General features: G+C 43.0%; 1 protein-coding gene across 1 annotated transcript in view; it reads right to left on the bottom strand.

The window, feature by feature from the left end:
- The window catches only part of LOC138284720 (protein argonaute-3), a 916,780-nt gene that overhangs the window by 317,503 nt on the left and 574,254 nt on the right, over positions 1–25,023 (bottom strand). Inside the window, exon 12 of the mRNA XM_069223834.1 lies at positions 8,158–8,342. Coding sequence (XP_069079935.1) covers positions 8,158–8,342 — 185 coding nt within the window. The remainder of the gene's footprint in view (positions 1–8,157; positions 8,343–25,023) is intronic.

The raw sequence follows: 25,023 nt of genomic DNA, 5'->3' as shown, positions 1-25,023 counted from the left end.
CTAAAAATACCCAAGCATAGACATTGGAAAGTGGAGATGATCATATCATAAACTTCTGCTTCTCTCTCATGCTGAGGCGGTCTGCAAGGAATGCCACCACTGGGCAAATGCCCCATTGTGGAGCCCAACAACACAAGCTTCACAATACCATACACATAGACAGCAGTCATGTTGCCAGGCTCAACTTCAATAGTAATCCCCGAAAAAAAGGGAGAAAGAAAGGTTTTCTTGGCAAGGTGGATCACCTGCAGTTCTAAAGCTATAAGTGCTGGACCTGTTCTAACAGCAAAACAAGGCCCATGCCGTGATGTCACACACATGGGTAACTCAGATCAGCAGGGAGGCATCTGTGACTACAGTAGCCTGCACCTACAAATGGATGAAGGGACGATCCAGCAACAGATTTGAAAGAGACATCTACCAGTGAAGGATTAAATTGAAGATCTACACTTGAGCCAAGAGACTTCCCGGATGATGAAGTCATTGCTTTCTCAACCACCGCTTAAGGGCTGTCATCTGCCATCTAACTTGTGGCATCAACAGGATGCAGAGACTGAGATCCATGTTTGAGTCAGAAGCGTGGGAATCATATCCCAAATATCTACAACCCTCTGAGGAAAAAAAACCTTTATGCGGTTCATGTCCACTATCTGGTTTATGAAAGTCAGCATCCAAATGGGTGTAAAATGAGACTTGTGGGTGTTGATTGTAAAACCCAAGTCATGCAGAAGATTCGAGGTGTGCTGAAGACCAGAGACCCAGCCTTTGTAGGACAGTCATTCAAGTACAGAAATACAAAGACTCCCGACTTCCGTGGCTGTAACCACACCTGCCAGCACTTTTGTGAAAATACATTGATGGACATTAACCCCTTTATTCAGCAGAGCACGAAATGGTCAAATGCGTTACAGAGCTCAGTGTCATAGAAGGTGGCCAGCCCAGAACAGAAAACAGAAAGGAAAGGGCATAGCTCCTGCAGATTAGTTAAATAATCTAGCTATCAATTGTGGAAAAACTGAAAAACACCTCTTCGCACCAGACCTTGGTGTTGTAAGGGGGATGGGTGAGTTAGAGAGTTTCTGAGGCAGTACAGCAAGCTGAAGATTCCGGGGACACGATCTACTGCTTCTTCTGCTGGTGAAGGAATCTGCTAGATCCACCACTGCTCTTAAAGAAGCAGCATTTGTATTGGCTGCAAAGGAAGTTGCTGCCAGGACTGGTGCGCCCCAGGGTAGCCTTGAAGTTTCCTGTACTGTTGATGGGATTGCGTCATTGAGGACGACAGAACCAACAAGTGGGCTGTAGCTCTGCTATACTTGAAGCATTCCAAGTAGGAGATAGTAGTGTCACAGAAAAGCGACTAGTCATTGAATGGCATCTCCACGAGTATGGATTGGACATCTCCAGATAAGCCAGAGGAACACTCTTGAGTGCGATTGCATAAAGTGACAGCAGTGCTCAAAGATCTGGCCATGAAATATGCAGAATCTAGGCCACACTTCACGACTTATTTAGACGCCTAAAAACAATTGTGAGTAGATCTTAGAAGAGCTGCCTTAAGTGGTCAGGGTGTCTGATAACAGTCAGTTTTGCCAATTCCCAAAAGCATATATATATAAACCCAGGAGGCCCGTAGCATTAGCCATGTGGAGGACATGACTGCAAGAGGTAAAAGCTTTACAGCACACAAAGTCTAGCTCTAGTCTCTTGTTCTGAAGGTGCCATGGGAATAGTATTTGGCCGCTCAACAGATCCAACAATATCCTTATGCCTGAAAGCTGAACTCAGTAGAGTTACACACAGCGACGAACACTGCAACACATATCGCTTATCGATGTGGGGCTGAGAGTGAGTGACCGTGACCACTGTCTGCGCACTGGCACCCTGTGGCCTACCCTGGGCCTGACGGAGAGAGAGAGCGATCCATCTCCGAGGACTGAAGCTACGCGCAGGGGGCTATGTGGTCGGACCACCGAAGCAGATGAGTGGAGAGGCGGCCGGCTCAACTAAATGAGGTGAGCGGAGAGCTGTGTGAGCAGTTCGATGTGGGGACCCCACAGAAAGGCCTGAGTGGACGGTGTTCTAGGGGAGCGATCTCAGGGCAGAAGGCTGCAGGGAGTGATGCTTCCAACCCCCTGTATCCTGAGCTGAAACTGAGGACCCCCGGTGCCGTCCCCACTGACGAGCAGCTCCTGTTACTAACCCTAATCAGCAGAACATTGAGTGCATACACCCAGCAGCCGTCGAGGCCATTGTCAGATTCTGCATACCATCAAGGACTGCACCGGCAGGCAGTACACTGCGCGGATAGCTTCTTCCCTGTTGCTGGTTCCTCGCTATTGTGAGGAGCAGAAACTGAGGCCCTGCACGCCAGGCAAACTGCTGCAATGCACACAGGAATGACCACCACGATGCCCATATAACCCATGATGCAGCCATAAGTGGTCTGCTGTGGTCTGGGCTGCACCCCAGCTCAGCACTGTTCCACTGCAATGTGAACTGGCTCACAAACCACATAAGGCTACTGGGCCTGTGCTCCTGATCTGGTGGTAGTGTCCTTGCTGGGCTTTATCTGGGGTGACAGGTAGTGCCTTGGCATTTGGATTTAGCACATTGCGCTACCAAATTTACCATTTGTCACTGGTGGTGAGCTGCTCTTACATCTCCTGCCCTCTACCAAGGTCAAGATGGCCAAAATAGAAAAGATCCAATCCAAATTGCAACTCGAACTCCGCAGGGCCTCTAAGGCCTGTGATGGTGGCGCGGGGAGTTTTCATTGCACGCAGGAGGAGTCGGAAATAGATAGCTAGTCTGACCTGAAGCTTATTCTCACTACCATGCAACACAGTCTAGCTAAGATCGACGCCCTCTCATTTAGAAGGGACAGGATGTCCGAGTGCCTGGACAAACATGCGGGGCGCCTCGAGGCTGTGGAGAGGCGAGTGACTGCGACCGAAGATAGGCGGACTGCAATCTCGACTGTGCATAAAAGGCTGGGCAATCTTATTCAATCACTGCAGGACAAGACGGAAGACTTAAAGGCTCACTCGCGCAGGAACAATGTGCGCATAGTAGGCTGGCAGAATCCATGAATATTGACAACATGCAGAGATATGTGGAGCACCTACTTTGATTTATTGGGGCGAGACACCTTTTCAGAGATGTTCATAGTGGAGCGGGTCCCCCGGTCGCTCGGCCCTCGCCCGGTGCCGGGTGCCAGTTCCCTCCCAGTAACAGCCCGACTACTGAATTATAGGGAGTGCGATGCTGCTCTGCAAAAGGCGAGGACTTGAGAACCTTGCGCCACAACGGCTCTGAGATCTCATTGTTTCCAGACTTTACTCAGCAGGTCTGGGAAGCCAGATGCCTTTTCACTGCAGCTGAGACTGCTTCAGGAGCTAAATCTAGAGTATAGCATGCTGTCCCCTGCTATATTAGGCGTCATGGCGGACGGCAAGGCACTGTTCTTCAACAACCCGAAAATGCTTCAACAATTCTTTAAACATAGGTCAGCTTTGGGAAGTAGAAGTTGTTCGCTCAGTTCTTCGCCAGCCAAAGGAAAAGACACCTAAATCCTTTGAGTTTGGCCCTCTCATTAATGATTGGCTGGTCAATATGCCACATTACACCAATAGATGTATCATTATTACTTTATTCTGTGGCCTTGTGACATGACCTGCTTAGTGCACATGATTTGACTAAATTAAACTTTCTTAATCAGGTCAGGCGATCCACCATTCGTTAACTAAGTTCTCATATGTGTACGGTCCTTAAAGGGTGTTAAATCACTGTTCTTTTTTATTAATGCATCATTGGACATTCTGCTCCAGGCATAGGCGATGCTGACAAAATGGCCCTCTGGCTGTGAGATGTTGCACGGGCAGGGAGGTCAATGAGCAATGGCACTACTGCTGTGCTGTCATCACAGCTGTCTCCCTCAATGGCAGACCCAGGCTGGTTCACTTTAAATGTTAACCAAGTATACTAACCCTGGAAAGGCTAAACCAGTATAGTCTGAGAGAAAACTCTAATTACCAGAGATGTGGTGTGGGTGAGGCAGGATTTCTACATACAGCATGGATCTGCCCCGCTACACCCAAGTACTGGCAGGCAATCTTTGCTGAGCTGGGAGCAATTATGGTGATATCGGTAAATAACACTCCAATGCTTGCATTACTGGGGTATGACAGAGATGAAAATGAGTTATCTGTAACTGCAGTTACCCAGTATTGGTATCTTTCATAGATTCACATGCTCAAATCATTTCCCGTCATCGATGTGGGAGTCCCACAGTACCATAAAATAGCAGTATGCATCATCACCATAGGCCTTAATGGCAATGGGCCATCTATTTAACAACATATCCACATGCTTTTGTAAAAGGAACCAAACTTGAACTATGACCAATCAGGCGACATCACCCTCTATAACACTCACAAGAGAGGCAGTTTCTCTCATATTTTCTACTGCATGTTGTGTGAAGGGAACCTCCCTGAGCTCTACTCAGTTTTACCTTTGCTTCAATCAGGAATTCCTATAACGATAGCTGATATCTACAAAAAAGGACTCTTCAGATCTTGCAAGGCCTTTGGGAAAAAAAGACTACATGTGGATGATCCACATAAAGAATGTCTTTACTGCCTTTACCCTAACCACCAAGTAAAGGACTGTAAGGGATGTAGAACCTTTTCCGCAAAGACTCTTAAAGATAGAAAGGGGAGATTACGAATCTGGCTGCAGAAGTCCAAGATCCAAAAAGTAACCACTTCTGAGGAGGTCATCAAAAAAAGGGCAAGATCCTCTGACCAAGGGACTTCTGAAAGGGTTGGAAAGGCCCTAAAGAAGCATCACAAAGACAGCCTACAATAAGAGAACAAAATAAACTCCTCCGAAAAGGTCTCCTCTCAGCCCACCACAGATTTCAATGACTACAAAATCACTGTAGACTACAGCTTCAGTGTTGACAGCAGAATCAATGATGACAACGACAGCAACGTTGAGCATGGTATCTTCTACCAGGCCTTCGTCGACTGGAATGATAACAACGACGGGTGACAACGCATCCATACCCTCGATGTCAAATCATCCTTCATTGACGAGGCCAGTGATGAGACCATCATCGATGACTACACTGCCCACAAGCCCATCGTCGACAACCCCGCCGACGAGACTATTGTCGATGACGCAGGGTCGCTCGCAATGAGCTGGGCCTGTGGCCCCCTCCGCCACCACTTAAGGATTGACATGCGGATATGGTTTATTGGAAAAATAAAACCACACAGACATGTACAACGAGTTACTACCACTCCAGAGTCGCCCTAGAGATCCCTGGGGACTGTACCTGAGTTACTTACGTGGCAAAGACAGCAGAGGGTAGTTGGACGTAAACTCTCCCAGCAGGGAGGATGAGTGATAGCGATGATTTGTACTTTTCAGTGGTGCCCATGGGAACCGGGTTACCAGTAGGCAGCTGCTTGCCTTCCCCTCCCTTTTGGGGGGGGGGGGGAAGTACTCTTGTCTGCGAGATCCCCTGATTATGACTCCTCAGATTCATATTTGTGTTTCATACAAAGAATTTTAAAAAAAAAGAGTTGGTCTCCATGGACGCACTGCTAGTAACAATGTTTCTGCTGATTTTCGCTCCATCAAATTGTACTGGGAAACTTCCATTGAAGGAGGGCGAGAAGTTTAAGAGCTACATGTTCAAAACGCTTGCATTTAGTAAACCCAGATAAGGGCCAGTGTCGGGTATAACAAGAGCATCAAAATCAGATTGTGAAAGTTCTTCAATCCAGATAAATCGCAGGGCCTTGGGAAAAGGCTATTTTAATGGTCTTTCATCAAAAAAGGCCTTTACTTTTTCTTTTACCACTCACATAACATCATATGACCTCAAGTCTCGGACTGCTGGAGTCAGCAATATTAAAGATCAGGCCCAACCTTGGTGAATGGCCGGCCCAGAGGATACTGCAGAAGTCCTGAAAAGATGTAGCATGGCCCAGTTGCAAGGCTTTGACCTGCACAGGGTAGGCATTCAAGTTGGAAATTACAGATTCATCTTTTTTAGTGTCAGAATAATCTATGAGAAGGAAGAGCCCAGCACCAAAGAACGGCACTGAGACTCCTAATGGCTGCAGGAGCAAGAAAGTTTCCACAAAGAATACTCTTCCCTCCTGTAGCTGTTTTTTGGTAAGACCTTTTTATCATTGCCAGTCAGGGGACTTATCTCAAGGTGAGGAGGAACGCTTCTTCACATATCTGCAGACACTGGAAAATAAAATCTTGTTCTGCAGTTCCCAGATGGTCAGCAACTGATGTCAATGTACCCTATATACTCTAATGTCCTCACATCCGATTTGGTTAGAGTTACGGATGAGGCCACATTGCACCATCTGACGATGCTGGAGAGTTATTGCTGGGGTGAGGGGGGTTTCTGGGTCAAGTCTGGTGAGTTGAAGATATTTATAAAGTGAGGATGATGTATTTATCATAAACATACTACATCTACACTATACCTCCAGCACTACTGTTAACCAGGCTTAACAAACAGAGCAGCGACTTAGTTGACTATCCTGAGAAGCAATTTAAGCCCTTCTTAAGTATAAAGGCACTAAACAAATGTTTTAACACAATGTAATCCAATGCAGTTGGGATGCCCCAGTGACTTATATGGTTAACGTTTCAACATCGCTCCCTCCTCAAACTTCCAGAATAAGTTTTAATATGATTTATTTTCACTGCTCCTTACCTTGCTTTCTTCTTCCTGATGTGTTAAGTAAAAACTTGAAAAAAGATCGGTAGCCATATCATTGCATTTTTTTAAAGAACAGTAAACATTTTCTGTGAGGAAACAAATCAGCATTTGCTCAGCAACAAAGTTTAAAGTGTTCAACGCCTCCAGGTAGAATATGACCTAATGTAACATCCATTAACACAAAAATACTTGGGTCGGACCCCTCAATCATGTGGCCTTGTGTCATGCCCATGTTTGATGGCTTAAAGTTAAGGTAAACATGGTCAACTAGGGTATGTGAAGTTGAAAGGATATGGAAAATAATGTTATCTGTCCTCTATCCTCAAAGACAATAAAAATAATAAATTTGAAGACCACGTTTTCCGAAATTCTTCAATCTAATGACTAAGGATATAGCAAGATTATGTATATATTCAATGTCTCACAACACCGAAAAGGATGGCACTGATTTAGATAAAAAGGTACGTAACTATTTAACAAAAAGATATTTGTGGTAATTGGGCCGAAAAGAGGCTGAAACAGGAGATGTCACAAATAACAAGAGACAGACTTTAGTGAAAGAGAGTATATAAAGGACAACATATTCTTTCAGGAGTACATATAAGCTCGAATTCATAAATCATAGGGTGCACATATTTGATAGGAAAGGTCAATTAATAAAATGTGAAAGACTAGTCTCCCAAATTATCAGTATGAATGGAATTTAAATCTGTATTTAAAATACTATGTGACATATTAGGTTACGTTTTACATCAAGATAAACAAAGCTATCAAATTAATTCAGCACTTTGTTATGCTTATGCCTAATGAACGAAAAATGGGGCAAAGGAGTTCATTTTCTAAATATGTTACGCACGTAAAATAATTTAAAGGCAATTGAAGTGATTTATTTTTTAAAAAGGTTTAAAAATTCCTTTGCTGCACTTTTATCCTGACCCAAAAAATGTTTACACTGTAGACCAGAGAAAAAGATCAGTTTAATCCATTCTTTTATTACACAAAATAGAATAATAGTGCCATTGGTTTGCAAAACAAATGCTCCAGAGCAAACTATGCAATAAGGGCACAAGTGGGAATGTATCCAAAACAACTGTTGACATAGTGGTTGAACGGAGACATCTGGCCCTCAATAAGATTCCTCAATAGTCACAATAAATTATTGTTATTAAGTCATACCTAGATTTCCTTTATTTAACAAATGGCAATAATCACTGTCGTCTATCGAAAGTACATCACAAAGTGGGATTCTGCAGCAGCAAGAACACGATATTCACAGAGAAACAAAACAACCACAACATATGCTTTTAACCACATCTGAATGCCCGAAAACTGTAGCCATAATGGCTAAGAAAGTGAATTTCACTAATCCAGTTACACAGCACACTATTTGCGTGTTTCCTTACCATACACAGGTGTCTTTCCTGGCAGGATGACAATGATAAGTTGGAGCCCTGAATATGTGTTCTTGAGGTGTCGGAACATTGGTTCGACGCTGTCCGCACCCTGAGCATATTTACAGAAGCAGGGTTGGCCTTGGATGGGCATTCCAGCATCCTTTGAAATCTTTCTCAGTTGGTCAGTAAACCCCCTACAAAATAACAGAAAACCTTGTAGCCATCTCTTTTCTCATTGTCAACATGTTACATCTCTCACAAAATGTGTCCAAGCACTCCAATAGTTGTAGAACAGTAAACGTTTCTCACCATAGTATCTACTTTATTCCTAGGCCCTTCAGTCCTACAAATAGCACGTTGTACTTTAGGATGGCAGCCGAGAGAGTACGCCTAGGAGGCTATGCTGAAGAAGCCTGAGAGTATGCATGTCTGCCAACTACAAGGTTTTGTTATTGCAGCCACCCCAACTGGCTCCAGCATTTCTCTACGTTTTTCTGTCCACCTTTCGTGGCACTATTTTAGGCCAAGGACAGCAATGATGGAGAGAGGGTAGCATATCTGAAGGGACTGATGGACTAACAATATAATAGTTACAATGGTGAGTAGCCTATACGTATTCTCACATCCTATTCAATTGAGTCCTAGGAACTGGCAGGCTTTTAAACATGCCAAATTACATTGGAAGAAAGGAGAATCTGTGTTAAGTAAGAGTAATCAAATGTGTTGTATAGCCTTGTTTGACCAAACTCATGGACTAGCATCCAAGGAAGGAAAAGGTACTTACTTTTAATCCTAGTTCTCCATCGTGGGAGTACCAGAATGAATGAATAAGCGAAATTGTAAAGACCATGACTATTCCGAAGAGTGTCCCAAAGCTAACAAATATAGTCCAGGTATGCAGCCCCACAACAAGGACCTTAATTTTCCCCCATAAAAAAAGTCAGGTTTGAAGTTTTTTTTCGGAAGGTAAGCTCAGAAGAGATCAAACACAATGAACTTGGAAGCTCATTCCAGGCTTTAGCAGCCAAGAAGGAAACAGCCTGACTGCACCTTCCAACACGGTTAAAGCGTGGGATAACCAAAAGAGAAGCAGAGCGCAGCGCTTTGGAGGGAATATACTGAGTGAATCTTTCTGCCAAGTAACTAGGGCTGGAGAGGAACACTGCCCTGTGAACCATAGCTAAGGCTTTCAACAAAATCCGAGCAAGAAGGAGCTAGCCAAACCGAATGGCCTCTGGCAGTCAGAAATGATTTACACCAATCCCACGCAGAACTCTCCCCCCCACACACACACCCAGGACAAAAAGACGGTGCAAGAGGGTAGAGTGTGAGATAGTGTCAAAGGCAGCTGAGAGATCAAGAAGAATCAAAGCTGTGTTTTTCTCTGCATCCAACATCCATTTAATGTGGTCAGATATTGCCAAAACTGCTGATTGCAAACTATGACGAGGACGAAAGCCAGACTGACTAGGACGTAACAGTTTACCTCCCTCAAGATATTCAGAGAGCTGTGCGTTAACGAACTTTTCCAGCATATTTGTAAAAGCATGGAAGAAACAAGATGGGCCTATAATTGCAGAAAATGATAGGGTCCAATGCAGGCCTCTTAAGAAGAGGGATCACCTTAGCAAGCTTCTAGGCAGTAGGCACAACCCCTGACCAAAGGGAAAGATTGAAAATGGAATTCATAACTGGGTAAACAATGTTCACTGCATCCGCAAGCAACATCGGAGGACTGGCATTAAGGGAAGACCCTGATTTGCATTTTAGGATGGCAGCCCTTGACTACTCCAAGAATATGGGCTTAAATTGAGTAAGCCTACAGCTGCGACTGTCCAGAACAGAATGGCCAACAGGAGGAGGAGTCTCCAAGGTAGGCTATTTTTTCTGAATATCAGAAATGTAGTTTCAAAATATGTTGCCAGTCCACTACACCGCTGTTGGGAAGGAACAATCGCTCCTTGACAGGATTGTGGCAAAGTGAAGGACTTCACAATCTGAAAAATGGATCGGGTACTCTGCTCGGTGGATGAAAGAAAGACATTAGCTGGAATGATGATTGGCTGGATGAATGGGTGGATGGATGAATGTACCTCTAAATGGAAGGGTTAAAGCATGGATTTGTGGATTGATAAAAGGAAAGTGAATTAAAGGTTGGATGAAGATGGATGGAAGTGTAAGGGGAGGGATGTATAGAAGACTGTAATGATGAGAGTGTAGATGGAATGGTGAAAGGAGGGATGAATGGAAGCACGAAAAGATGGACAGAAAGATGGATGCATGAGTGGGTAGGGCATACTCGGTTCGCTCACCCAATGGCATTGATCAAAGTAGGGGGCATTTTAATTTTCTGGCTACTCCCTTGTTTCAATTTACATAGGCCTCATCAGTGAGGCAAGCTCAGACGTGGGTCCTGTGCCTGACTGTGCGAATGGACTCAAGTTATACCTTTGAGGGCCAAACCCGATCAGGGGTTCCTTGGGTTCCCGTCTTGGGGGGGACGGGAGGGACCTGGCCTGGTATTGTGACCTGGGCTCTTCCTACTGGAAGATGACCGCGATTGATTTGCATTTTGCTAATCTCTGTTCAGAGTAATATAGTGAGCGAAAACATTGTTTTGGAATATAGCCCGTGGATTCACCAGTGACTGAGATGAATTCAATGATTCTTTTCATCATTTTACTGCTGTACATGAGCTAAGTACACCAGCGCATGTCCAGACATGGCGGCAGTGCTCACACGACCCAGTTCAGAATGGCACAGTGAAAAAAACGATGGTCTGGAGTCTAGCCAGAGCGATCGCCAATGCCTGAAATCAAATCAAGCATTCCTTACATCACTTTGTTATTTGTTAACCTACAAGCAAGGGGCTAATTTTTTCATTCATATCGTGAAAAACAACTTTTAACTTCGGACGAAGGATTCGATTGGAACGTATTTAAATTCAACTCACAGACAGCCGTAGGTGAGAAATAGAGATGTAAGCTTACTTTATCTCTTAAAGCATTTATATGGGTCTCCTGATAACAAGACATAAAGGCCCCTTCCTGAAACTGACAATAAGCTGTTTTTGGGTGAGTAGTTTTAGGTCTGATGTAGGGTCAAAAGGTGTATGAACAACAGCCTTCGAAAACACATTAAAATCTCAAACAGGACTTTTTGTGGGGGTGGAGGGAGGGGCTCGAGACAAACATGCCACTAAGGCTGTATAAGTTCCTGGAAGAGGCTCAGACCAAGCATAAGATGCCACCAAAGAAGAGATGTTAAAATGAACTGGGGAAATACCTTTCAACAGAGAATGGCATAGACTATGCAAGAGGGCTCGGATATCAGCACTGGCTGTAAAATTAGGGAGATGCAATACACAATTCTTGCGCACATGTATAGAACACCACAAAAGACTGCGGACCCGGACAAGATAGTTGGAAAGTTGCTGCTGAGATTGAGGTCCAACCGGCTCATTGTCTTACCTGCCGTGCCATGGCCCAAAACTGGGGAGATACTGTGATGAATTGGAAAAAGTATTTGAAATCTTCATTTTCTTAGATCCTGAAGTTATTCTACGGGACCTCCCATACCCGGGAGGGAGACCACATTAATTGGTGAGAAGCAAATAATCAGCAACAGCACTGACTGTGGAAATTCAACCCGTACTTGCAGCCTGGGCCAAGACAATGCCAATAACCTTCTCTGAGTTGATCAGTATATTGTGGAATACTTTAGCCAAGGAGAAAAATAACAGTATGTAGAGCAGCACCACAAATCGTATGAGATGTCGTACAAATCTATCTTATCAGGTGATTACAGGGAACTACATCAACCTTGACGGGGGTTAAAAAGTATCTTCAAACAGCTCACATTACCAGTCAGTGGCTGTAGGCAATGGGATGTGTATTAAAATAACTAAATAAAAAGTTTTAAACAAAACTCCCTACATAGGAATAGGTTTTCTGACCAGCGGAAACAATTCTGAAGATCTGTAAAATGTCTTTTCCCGACCTCATTCTGATAAAGGAACAGTTCGGTTGGAGTGTTTCTTGAGGCGAACATTGCTGCTGAAAAAGCCATAAAAAATCTACTCTGAAAATAATGATTTTCAAACAAGGAAAACTCTTCTCTTAAGCTCACTAAATGAGCCATACCAGCTTAGTTTTCTTACTGTTCCCTTGTTGAGTCTCACATCTTTTGTGAACTGTAGACGTTCCTCAACTGACTCAAGAACAGAGTATGCAGGCCAGAGAGTGGTGAGGAGTCCTCTCGACTTCTTAAGGTAAATGGTCTTCTTAAATAGACAGAGATGAGTGAGGAAGCACAATCTGTTTTCTCAGATAAAACCATATATGAATCAGCCAAAAGGGGGACATCACAATCCTAGTGCATGTGCTGCTCTAGTGTACCTCCAACATAACTTTTCTTTTCAGAGGAAAAGGGGGAAACTGCCCAGTCAAGAAGGGCATCCACCAGAAGACTGCTGCATCCACACCCTCAAAGCATTCTGAAGTCTATCACAGAGGTCATCACATCTAAAAATTGTGATCCATCACTAAATTATGAATTATGTAGTGAAATATGAGAGGCTGAATGAATAACAAGTGACTGTTGAAACGATAAGCAAAGTACTGACTGAAGGCCAAGAATGAAGATCTTGATGCGAGATCCTGACTCAACAATCCGCACATTACAAGAATTACTGAAGCCACTGCAATGGGCAAACATGAACCTTACATTGAATCCCTGTTTGGCCCTAGACCTGCACATGGTGCCAACAACCGCCTGATAATTGTAACAATAAGACTGTTAAGTTAGAGAGTTGCGGTCTTGTGCTCAAAGCGAAAGAAGTACTGAGCTACCAAGGAAACACACTGTCCACCTTTCCAGATTTCACAATTGGGAACCAAGTAGAGATACATGTCTTCTTCGAATTAAAGAAAATCTGATAGCTACAGAAATTAAAAAGGCCATGCTGTATTGCCGTGCTGAAGGTGGACTACATCAGAAAGTCCTTCAGAAACCCAGCAGATGTAACACGCTTCATCAAGAAGTTTGTCCCATACCAAAATAGCTCATAGCAAAGTAACTCACCTGTGAAACTCTAGACAACTTGCCGAATGAAGGCCCTACAAGTGATACTGATTAATACATGGTCTATTTCTTGAAACATTGCTGTGGTTTAATAGATCCAGAATACACTTGAATAGGCAGATTGATGGCGGATACACTCCTTTAGCACTGTGCCACACATTTTTGGAAGTCTTTCAGCACCAATTCCTCAACATTCTAGTCACATGGTTAAGTTCTAAGATGCATAACTTACAAGTGGTATGCTTTAGACTTCATCCGGGTTATGGGTCACAACCCGCCCTCATATGTATACACCACTTAATGGATATGCTAAGTTTGTTAGAGCTGTGTTGGGGCTTTCATATATTATACATTGACAGTTTGGAAAGGCAGTTTTTTTGGGAGGGGACAGCGAGTGGTAAGGAGGACAGATTGGAACCAAATTTGACACTATTGCTGAACAGTGACAGAAGGAACACACTGTAACAATGTACACAAGACAATTCACAGGACAGATAAAAGGGTGCATTAAACTATATAGAGTATCACTTTCGGTCTCTATGAAACCCACACCTAAATTGGAATTATGGAATGTCAGAGAGCTTAAAAATAAGAAATCGCTAGACTAATGTTCAGACTTTTGGATAGCCATAAGAGAGATATTGCATTTCTTCAAGAGGTACACACTTCTCCTAGATCCTTTGCCCGGTATACTACAAAATGGAGCCTTCTCAAGAACATTTCTACTTTTAGTACATACTCTTGGGTGTAGCAATGCTTATGTAGACCCAAATGGTAGGGTCCTGTTGTTAAGGGGGAGTGATGTACGATGTTTGTTACATTGATTAATGTATATGCCCCAAATATAGGCTTCCCCAAGTCCTTTGACATATATGTTCTATTTGTTAAACATGAGATCACCCTTCTGATGTGGGGAGGCACATTTAATTATGCTCTAGATATTAAACTGAACTGACTTGAAGGCCTAAGCACACTATCTCCCAGAGCGTCTTACGCATTAACACTAATTAAAGATATGTTGGAGTTTGTAGACGTGAGGAGGGAGCATAATAAGATAAAAAGATCATATTTATTCTACTCAATAGTGTACGATTCCTTCTCGCTCACTATTATATTACTCAAATATACAGCACGTTGGGCTTCCAAAATTGATTATTTCTCAAGCCCTCTCTCCGACCATTCCCTTGTGATCCTATGGCTCGATGTCCGTACTCATGTTGCAACTTAGCAGGATGGCAATTCCCATCTAGACGGCTTCTGGTTGCAGTGTTCAGAGAAGTACTGTGATCCAACATTGAAAAACACTTAAGGATAAATAAAAGTTCAGTCCCTAATTAGCACACAGTCTGGGAATCTTTTAAAGATTACATAAGAGGCATAACAATACTTAAATCTATTAGGGCTGCCGTGCAAAAACTAGATGTAAAATATCACATTTAGAGAACAGGCATGCTACCAATGCTAGAATCTCTGCGACTTTTAGCTTCAATGTTACATTTATAAATGGTTCACACCACGGCACCCTCTTAAGCTTATCTTGAATGCTAACATGGGTTAACAATGGCAAGAGAATACCCTTAGTGGAGGAAATCACAGTTAAATAGTTAACTGGTGATCAATAGCCTGGCTGGTGATAAAATACTAGGCTATAATTGCCTAACAGACAAGTTTTATAAAGTATAGGAAGACTAGCTTTACCCACATCTGCTAGATACGTAACACAAGAGCCTGGAGAAAGCCTCCCTTCTGACCACAAACGGGAAGCAGTGGTCATAGTTCTGCTGACACCTGGAAAGGGTTAAGAGTTGTGCCGATCTTATCAACCCCTTTCTCTTATTAAACTAGATATGAAGATACTAGCTAAAATAATTGCAGGCAGGCTGGCTGGGCTGTTGAGCAAGCTAGTCTTGACAGACCAGTCTGGTTTCATATCTGGTAGATCTATAACCTTTGGCGTCTTCTCTCACTAATGACCCAGATACGTTCAGACATTCAGGGTGTTGCCCTATTGTTGGATGCCAAAAATGCATTTAATTCACTAAGGTTGCATTTTTTTATTGTCAATACTGGATAGAGTGAGTCTCTAAAGATACTTAATTCTCCTCTACGTAAACCCAAACCAGCAGAATACTACTCAATGGTTACCTAATGGGACCCGATCCTTTATGTAGGGGAACTAGACAGTTTACTTTCTACTCTTATGATGGAGCCATAAGCTAGCTGCTTGATGGGGGTGACATTACAACAGGGGCATTATGTTCTCTACAAGGAATATGTTGATCTCCTTATTTTTATTACATTTCCTAACACAAAATTCCCAGCTGTAATCGGAGAAATTAATAAACTTGGGACCCACTCAGGCATTACCATCAACTGGACCAGACCCCAAAAACAATTCTTCGACCTCTGTAACAACACACATCAAGAGTGAATACTCACTCAAGCTAGCCGCCACTTGATCGGTGAAACACTTGGGCATGAAAGTAAATCGAGACAAGGAGACAATGATCAAAGACAATCATGGGACAGTCGTAATCGAATTGGAAACTAAAAAAAAAGTGACTAAGTCTTCACTTCTTAATGGAATTATTGCCAAAATAGAAATGACAATTCTCTATAAATCTTTATATATTTGCACTAATTTACCTATTATACTTGATAAATCATTCATCACTGAACTCTCCACCTTGATTTCTCGATTCGTATGGGCTGAGAGGCATCCCAGAATTGAATGGGATAGTCTTATATAACCTTTAGAACAAGTGGGGCTTTGCTGTACCCGACATGGAAAGAGAACCCCTCTCTGCACAGTCCCATTGAGCAGCATACGGCTTAAACTTGACAATTACGTAACATTACATAAGTTAGGAATGGAAAGCAATCAGGTCGAGAAAGGTACATGAGATACTATCCATTCTACTTCCCAAGCCTACTCAACAAATGCATAAGAAATGTACATTCATATAGCTATGTAGGAGGCAAGAAGAAAGGCGGAACAAATACAAGTATATGTGCCTAACTTACAATTAGCAGATAACTCTCTACTGCCTCAGACACAGGAGAAGGTTGTTATTGGAAATGTACTCTTTCTGCAGGGTCGCCCTAGATTTTATTGCCTCTTTTGCTGGACCCTAATTTTGCTGACTATAGAACTCTGCGCACTTTACCCCTGCTAACCAATCTTATGGTGCATGTTCTCCTCCTTACAACATGTAAGATTAGTATACCCTTTGTTGGCACATTTTATTTACTTATAACTCCATAGTAAATGCTACTAAGTATTCCCAGGCTTGTAAGTTAAATGCTAACAGTGGGCTGCAGTACTCATTGTGCCACCCACTGCTGTAGCACTGTAAGGCCTGTTTCCAGGTATACTACTGTAGTGTGGATGTGCAGTTTTAAGGCTGTAAAATCAACCTGTCAAGATCACCCCTTTTTGACAGGCATCAACGCTCCTTTTAAACATTAAAAAGTTACCTCTAACTAGGCTTTACCGCCCATAAGGCAGGGTGCATGATATTTAAAAGCCGAATATTTAAAAGTTTAATGTTAAAACATGTCCTAGCTGTGAAAACACTCTAAAATCTATTTTCACTGTACCAGGATTCACTTTTCTATAGGAAAGTATTGGGATACAATATTACATTTAATGAATGGTATCTCTGGATAAGAAACAGCTACAAATGCCATTGTTTTACTTTCTGGCATATTTATTACGATCACAATTCACTGGTGGAGTCAGATGTGTAATATATATCATGGAAAGATCACTTCACAAAGTTATGTTTGCCGTGCCTGACGACCCTGGCAGCTAAATCTGCACTTCGCTCTCCTACTTACGCCAGCCAGTAATTAGCATTTGAACTGGTGTTCCTAAGGTGTTAACCTGCTTCCATTAGCAAACAGGCTGACCTGTATGGGCAGAGATGACCCATCTGAATCTGACAGAATATCAAGGGTGGGACTGAGAGGATCTGTTTTGACATTAAAGTGTCAAACCCTGCTTGAATGACATATCCTGCTTGACAAGTCTGCTAGATTTGTTCATATGACAATTGGGGCCACTTGAAAGAGGCTTCCCTTGTCACAGACTAATGTTAGCTGATACTTGGGCAGGGCACTTATTTTGTCCCCCTCCCAGCCAGACTGGACCAATCACTAAAGTGCTAATTTTGACGTTACAGTGTCAAAGCTTGTTTGACTGGTTTGCTGAGTTTACATATAACATTTAGGGTGCACGTCAAAGGGAGAAAACAAGATGACAAAATAATTTGTGTGTATCCACTGTCTGGTTGCTGAAAACTCAGCTTTTGTTCTACCAGACTTCTGTCTCTGAGGTTGTATGGGGTGCAGGACCTGCATCAAACTGGATTTTAGTGTTAATTGTGGGAGAACAATAAGATTATCATAGTATACTCCCCATACACACATCCAGTCCTCATAGCCCAAGCTTAGTGTGGCTGAAGACTTCAGCCACCTTGAAAATGGCCACAGTGATCAGGCGTTGTCCCGGGAACCTTTACACTGTTGGTTAGGATGGTCCCAGGGGTAATTCCCATCCACTAACCTGTGCCAGGCATAGATGTGGCATCTCGCGACCTCCACTTCAGAACACTCCTGGATTTTTTTTATTAATCTGCTGTCAGAGACCTGAGAAGGTCCTTGAAGACTGGGTCTGCTCTTCGTCTTATACCACGGACAAAGACGTGGACTCCAAAGGTCATAAGGCTGACCTTCTGTTCAAGCTACAGTGATATAACACGCTACAAGAGGCCTTTCCTACACCTACCGAGTTGATTAGTGGCAATTAGACATAGAATGGACTCTACCTGACACCAAGTGCCTTCCTCCAGGCCCTGGGGGGCTTTAGATGTGGTGGATTGGGACTTAAAGGACAAAAGCCAGAAGATAAAATCTTTTGCCCAGGGTGAACTTGGTTGGTGTATCTGACCTAGACTCCATCCCAGTCAGCATCACATTATGCCTAAGTTCTGTTCTATAGCAACCACTGACTATATTGGCACTTGGCACTATTTCCACCTAAAATTTTAAAAACTCATATCTCCAGTTGGCCTTATTAGCTTTTGTCATTTTGGTGTTTACTAAATATTTCTCTGCTTTTCTTGGCAGTAGACTTTGAGAAATATATGAATTACCTACTGGTGGTCGCCTCTAGGTAGTTATGGTTAGGCCCATGTTTTCACAGAAAAAGCATTTTTTTTTTTAACTTGCCCATATCTTCGGCACCATTTGATGAATCTTCACAAAATTTTCCAAAAAGTGTACCAGTGATTCTTGTTCCGCAAGGAAAGTTTCGGGATGATCTGTCAACCGGGAGCCGAGAAAAAGGGGGGTGGGGGGATCCAAAAAAACTGTGTTTCCTATGTTAATTCAAATAGACTTTAGACTTGACTACAGCCAAACCTCTTGTGAGAATTACACCAAATTTGGCAGAAAGCTAGCTATCAGTACACAGATTGTGCTTTTGCCAATTTGGTGTGAATCCATTCATTAGTTTTTGAGATATTAATGGGAAAATACATCTGTGTATCTCTGGCCGTGACAACATCGCGAAAAAAGACAAGCTTATGCAGGGAAATGCACAGCTCTGATTGGCTGCCAACACTTCAAACCAGGATGTTTTGGCAATCATCTTGGGACTCTGCTTCAGTCGAGTCCCATAAAAATAAATAAATAAATAAAACTGGAGTCACTCTGACCCCCTTAGCTCTGGAAGGACAACCCAACACCACCCCCACCCCCCCACCAAGAGCTAAATAGCATTTTCACTGTAATCCGTAGAGAGGACTACAATTTAAAAAAAATAACGAAGCCCGTGCTCCCAAGCTTCTTTTTTCTGAAGCCCCCCAGGTTGGTCTAGTCCTGGGGGCATTGCTAATTTAATGAGGAGGGGGCATCCCTCTGCATCCCCAGGAACTGCCACCTCCCCGGGGCTTTTATCATATTGAATGCGGGGGGTCGCGCACCACCCCGCAGCTCCGGGGACCACCACCACCTCCCTGGGGCTTTACTGAAATATGGTGCGGGGAAACGGGTGCCCTCCTCGCAATCCCAGGGACCGCCACCTCCCCGGGTTGTAATAAAAATAATGAATGGGGGCCATTTTGGACCCTCAAGCCCTAGGGACCACCACCGCTTGGGCTGTGTAACTTTGGATGGGGGGGCCGCAGAACCCCCTTTGAGGAGCCAAAGATGGCCCTGGGGACTGCCTCCTCCAGGGCTGGCATCTGCCATGTACTGGTGTGACCAGCCCCAGGGACACAGCCCCCACCAAGCAAAAGTAAAGTCCACTTCCAAACAGCGGGGGTTGTCCACAGCGCCCTACCAGTCTCATGACCACCAGGGTCTTAATCACAGCCTAAGTCCGCTCCTAGTAGGCAGGAGCATGAAATACTCCTGCTCACTGGGAGCTGACTTCATCTGTTTCCCTGCCCCCACTGAAGTAGACAGGGAAACATATGAAGATTGCTCCCGCCCGCAGGGAGCAGCATTTTTAGATGCTCCCTCTGGCCGGGAGCAAGGCCCGCTTCCGTTGGAGGTGGGAGTTTGCTGGGCCAAGGGACCTTGGAGCTTGCCCAGCGGCCTCAAATATAGTGGGGTGGATGCCGGGGGGCTCCCACCCTTTGTTGGTCATGCACTGCAATGCAGCTATAACCCGTGCCCTAAGCTAACTATAACTCGCACCCTCACCATACACAGTTTTCTCATGAATAATGTTTTTGCAAATGTTGAAGTGATAATATCAAAGATGCCATAGAAGGTGTTATTAGTGGAATACTGTGTGGAGTAATTAGCTGTGCATGGCGAAGGCGCAAGTTATAGTTACCTTACGGCCCGAGTTATAGTCACTTGAAATAACTCTAGCTATAACTAATGAATTTCTGTGGGGTTTCAGAACCTAACTATAAGGGTCCTGTAACACTTGTTTTTTTCTAGTGAATTTCTATGGTTTTTTTTTAACGTAAAGTAATTTTAATAATTACTATACATTAATCCAACCACAGCTGCACAAGGCCTTCGGTCAGGTCCTACAACCAAGGCCTTGTAACCACTCAAACCTGGGCCACAGGGGCTTGGCCACAGGGCCTGTCTCTGGATCTTTGAGTGGGTGCGTTAGCGTCTGATTGGGTCTGAAAGTGTGTGTGTGATTCTATGAGAGGTCTGAGTGGGTGTATGAGTGTCTGAGTGGGTGTGAGTGGGCGCATGAGTCTGGTTGGATCTGTGACTTAATGAATTAGTGTATGAATGAGTCTGTGAATGTTTTTTTTTGTGCTTATTCTTGATTAATCTTGATTATTCGCAAATACTGCATATGGTGAAAAAAAATAATTTTAACCCATACTTTGACCCTCAAACATTCCTATGTCACACTCCTAGGGTCATGGTACCTCCACCATGACCCCTTGAGCTACTTTTCATTTTGTTTTTCAGCCCTGGGGACCAGCCCTTGGGTCCTGGGACCTTAAAATGGAGGCCACAACTTTCTGCTCAGGGCTTCTATTTGCATGTCCATTCGAGAAAATTAGCAAATATTTGTGAATTATTTGTGACCTCAGATATACAAATTTGGATTTTCTTTAATTTCTTGTAAACTCCAGAATGGATTCACTCCAAATAAGTGAAGAAAGCTAGCTTTCTGCCAAATCTGGTGTAATTCCGCCCAGTGGTTCGGGCTGTAGTCGTGTTCAAAGCTCCTATGGGAATTAACAAGGGACACCTTTTTTGCGAAATTTCGTGAAGTCGTCAAACGTTGCCAAAGTTATAGGCAAGTCAAAAAATTATTTTTCTATGGATACATGGTCCTAAGTACAACTACCTACTGGCGACCGCTAGTAGTGTGTGTGTGTGTGTGTGTGTATATATATATATATATATATATATATATATATATATATATATATATATATACATATATATATATATATGGAAAATGTCACTTACCCAGTGTACATCTGTTCGTGGCATGTAGTGCTGCAGATTCATATGCTATGCATAGCTCTTCCGACATCTAGTGTTGGGCTCGGAGTGTTACAAGTTGTTTTTCTTCGAAGAAGTCTTTTCAGAGTCATGGGATCAAGTGACTCCTCCTCTCGATTACAGTGCGCATGGGCATCGACTCCATTGTTAGATTGTTTTCCTGCAAAGGGTGAAGGAAGGAGTGATAGAGTATAAGAATATAAAGAGATGTCCATGCAAATGTAAATGTATCTACATATGGACAAATGGTAAACTTAAACGACTACAGGCTTCTGGGGAGGAGGGAGGGTGCATCTGAATCTGCAGCAGTACATGCCACGAACAGATGTACACTAGGTAAGTGACATTTTCCGTTCAATGGCATGTGTAGCTGCAGAGACACATGCTCTGCATAGACTATAAAGTAGTTAGTCCTCCCAAAACATAGTGGTGGCTAGCCTGTTGGAGTTGAAGTTGTTTGAAATAGTGTTCTTAAGACAGCCTGGCCTACGGTAGCCTGTTGCAGTGAGAAAACATCAACACAATAGTGTTTTGTAAATGTATGAGGAGTAGACCATGTGGCTGCTTTACATATATCAGCCATTGTTATGTTTCCTAAAAATGCCATGGACGCACCTTTCTTCCTTGTGGAATGTGCTCTAGGAGTGATTAAGTTGTATTTTTGCTTAGATGTAGCATGTTTGTATGCATCTAACAATCCATCTTGCTATGCCTTGTTTAGATAAAGGATTGCCTTTATGTGGTTGTTGAAAAGCAACGAAAAGTTGTTTTGTTTCCTAAAATCTTTAGTTATGTCGATATAGTACATAAGAGCCCTTTTGCGATCTAGAATATGAAGAGCTCTTTCTGCAACTGAGTCTGGCTGTGGAAAGAAGAATGGCAATTCCACTGTTTGGTTAATGTGAAAAGGAGATACTACTTTTGGTAGAAATGTTGGATTTGTCCTAAGCACAACTTAATGTTTGTGTACTTGGGAAAAAAGGTTCCTCAAGAGTGAACACTTGTATTTCACTAACTCTTCGTAAATAAGTAATAGCTACAAGGAAGGCAACTTTCCATGTTAAAAATTGAATTTGACAAGAGTGTATGGGTTCAAAAGGTGGGCCCATGAGTCTGGTAAGTACGATATTTAAATTCAAAGAAGGAACAGGTGGTGTTCGAGGTAGAATAATGTGTTTTAATCCTTCCATGAAGGCTTTAATAATAGGAACTCTGATTAGAGAAATGTGTTGAATAGTTTGTGAATACGCAGATATTGCAGTAAGGTGGATTTTGATGGATAAGAAAGCTAAATTAGATTTTTACAAATTAAGTAGCATACAATACCTTGTATAGATGCTGTAAGCGGATCAGTGTTTTTGGATTGACAGTAGTAGACAAATCTTTTCCATTTGTTAGCATAACATTGTCTAGTAGTAGGTTTACGTGCCTGCTTAATCACTTCCATACATTCCGATGGAAGTTTTAGGTAACCAAATTCTATGTCTTCAGGATCGAAATTGCTAAATTGAGAGCATTGGGGTTTGGGTGCCTGATTTGACCTTTGTTCTGTGTTACCAAATCTGGTCTGTTTGGAATGAGGTACTACAGACAGGTCTAGGAGTGTTGTGTACCAATGATGACGTGAGCATGTTGGGGCTATGAGTATCATGGTCAGAGATGTCTGTCGTAGTTTGCTGACCAGAAAGGGAAGGAGTGGGAGAGGGGGAAAAGCATAAGCAAATATCCTGACCAACTGATCCATAGGGCATTGCCCTTAGAGAGGGGATGTGGGTGTCTGGATGCAAAGTTTTGGCATTTTGCGTTTTCGCTTGTTGCGAATAGGTCTACTTCTGGTGTTCCCCACTTTTGGAAGTACTTTTGAAGTACTTGGGAGTGAATCTCCCATTCGTGAGTGTGTTGGTGATTCCCGCTTAGGAGATCCGTTAACTGATTGTCTATTCCTGGAATGTATTCTTCTAATAGATTAATATGATTGTGAATTGCCCATTTCCATATTGCCTGGGCTAGCAGAGAAAGTTGAGATGAATGTGTCCCGCCTTGTTTTTTGAGGTAATACATGGTCGTCATGTTGTCTGTTTTACAGACTTCTGTTTGAGAAGGGGTTGAAACGCTTTTAGGGCAAGAAACACAGCCAATAATTCTAGGTGGTTTATGTGAAATTGTTTCTGTTTGGGATCCCATTTCCCTTGAATGGTATGATTGTTGAGATGAGCTACCCAACCTATTATTGATGCATCTGTTGTTATTATGGTCTGAGGCACAGGGTTTTGAAACAACTGCCCCTTCTTAGATTGCTGAGATTCCACCATTGAAAGGACGTATGTGTTTGGTTGTCCATCAACACTAGATCTTGAAGTTGACTGTGTGCCTGAGACCATTGTTGTGAGAAGCATTGTTGTAAAGGCCTCGTGTTTAGTCTTGCATGTGGAACTACGGCTATGCAAGATGCCATCATCCCAAGAAGTTTCATGATAAATCTTACAGTGTATTGTTGATTTGGTTGTATGTGTGGGATGAGATTTTGGAAAGCCTGTGTCCTTTGTGTATTTGGATATGCTAGGGCTTTTTGAGTATTTAGAATAGCACCTAGGTAAGGTTGCACCTGTGCTGGTTGAAGGTGTGATTTCTGATAATTTAGAGTGAACCCTAGTGTATGCAGGGTTTCTATTACATACTGAGTGTGTTGTTGGCATTGTGTAAAATTGCTTGATTTTATTAGCCAATCGTCTAGATATGGAAAGACGTGAATGTGTTGTCTTCTAAAGTAGGCTGCTACTACTGCTAGACATTTTGTGAACACTCTTGGAGCTGTTGTTATGCTGAACGGCAAAACTGTGAACTGGTAATGTTTTCCTGCTATGGCGAACCTGAGGTATTTTCTGTGAGCTGGATGGATGAGTATATGGACATGCGCATATTTGAGGTCTAAAGCAGTCATGTAATCTTGTTTCTCTAGTAGTAGAATGACATCCTGCAGAGTTACCATGTGAAAATGTTCTGACAGGATGTATAGATTGAGAGGCCTGAGGTCTAGGATAGGCCTTAGAGTACCATCTTTTTTGGGAATGAGGAAGTATAGTGAGTATACTCCTGTTCCTTGCTGAGAATGTGGGTCCAATTGTATTGCTTGTTTTATTAGTAGGGATTGTACCTCCTGTTGCAACAGAACGTTGTGTTCTGGGGACAGTTTGTGGTAACGTGGTGGAATGTTTGGAGGGGTGGAGATTAATTCTAGGCAATAGCCATTGCGGATAATTGATAACACCCAATTGTCTGTGGTGATATTTTGCCAATGAGAGTGAAATTGCTGTAGTCTTCCCCCCCCCACAGGCGATGTGTGTGGTGGATGGGTGGGAAAGAAGTCACTGTTTGGATGGTGTAGTGGCTTGTTTTAAGGCTTGGAACTTGCCTCTGTTTCTGAAATATTGTCCTCTATAGGACCCTCTAAACCCCTCTCTTTGAGATTGTTGCTGCTGTTGTCCCTGCTTTGCCAGGGAGGTAGAAGCTTCAGAGGACTGTGGTTTGAATCTTCCTCTAAACAGTGACCTGCAAAAGGAGCCTCTATATGGTGTTGTGTATAATGCTCCCATTGCTTTGGCAATATCAGAGTCTTTTCTTAGTTTTTCAATGGTGGTATCTACTTAAGGCCCAAATAAGTGTTTTTTTAATCAAAAGGCATGTTAAGTACTGTCTGTTGAATTTCTGGTTTAAAACCAGACCAGCGTAACCATGCATGCCTTCTTATTGTAATGGCAGTATTTACACTCCTTGCAGCTGTATCAGCAGCATCAA

This window comes from Pleurodeles waltl, chromosome 3_1 (assembly GCF_031143425.1).
Source record: "Pleurodeles waltl isolate 20211129_DDA chromosome 3_1, aPleWal1.hap1.20221129, whole genome shotgun sequence".
In the NCBI taxonomy this organism is placed as follows: domain Eukaryota; kingdom Metazoa; phylum Chordata; class Amphibia; order Caudata; family Salamandridae; genus Pleurodeles; species Pleurodeles waltl.
The sequence above is the reverse complement of the archived record's forward strand: the minus strand, read 5'-3'. Positions and strand labels throughout refer to the sequence as shown.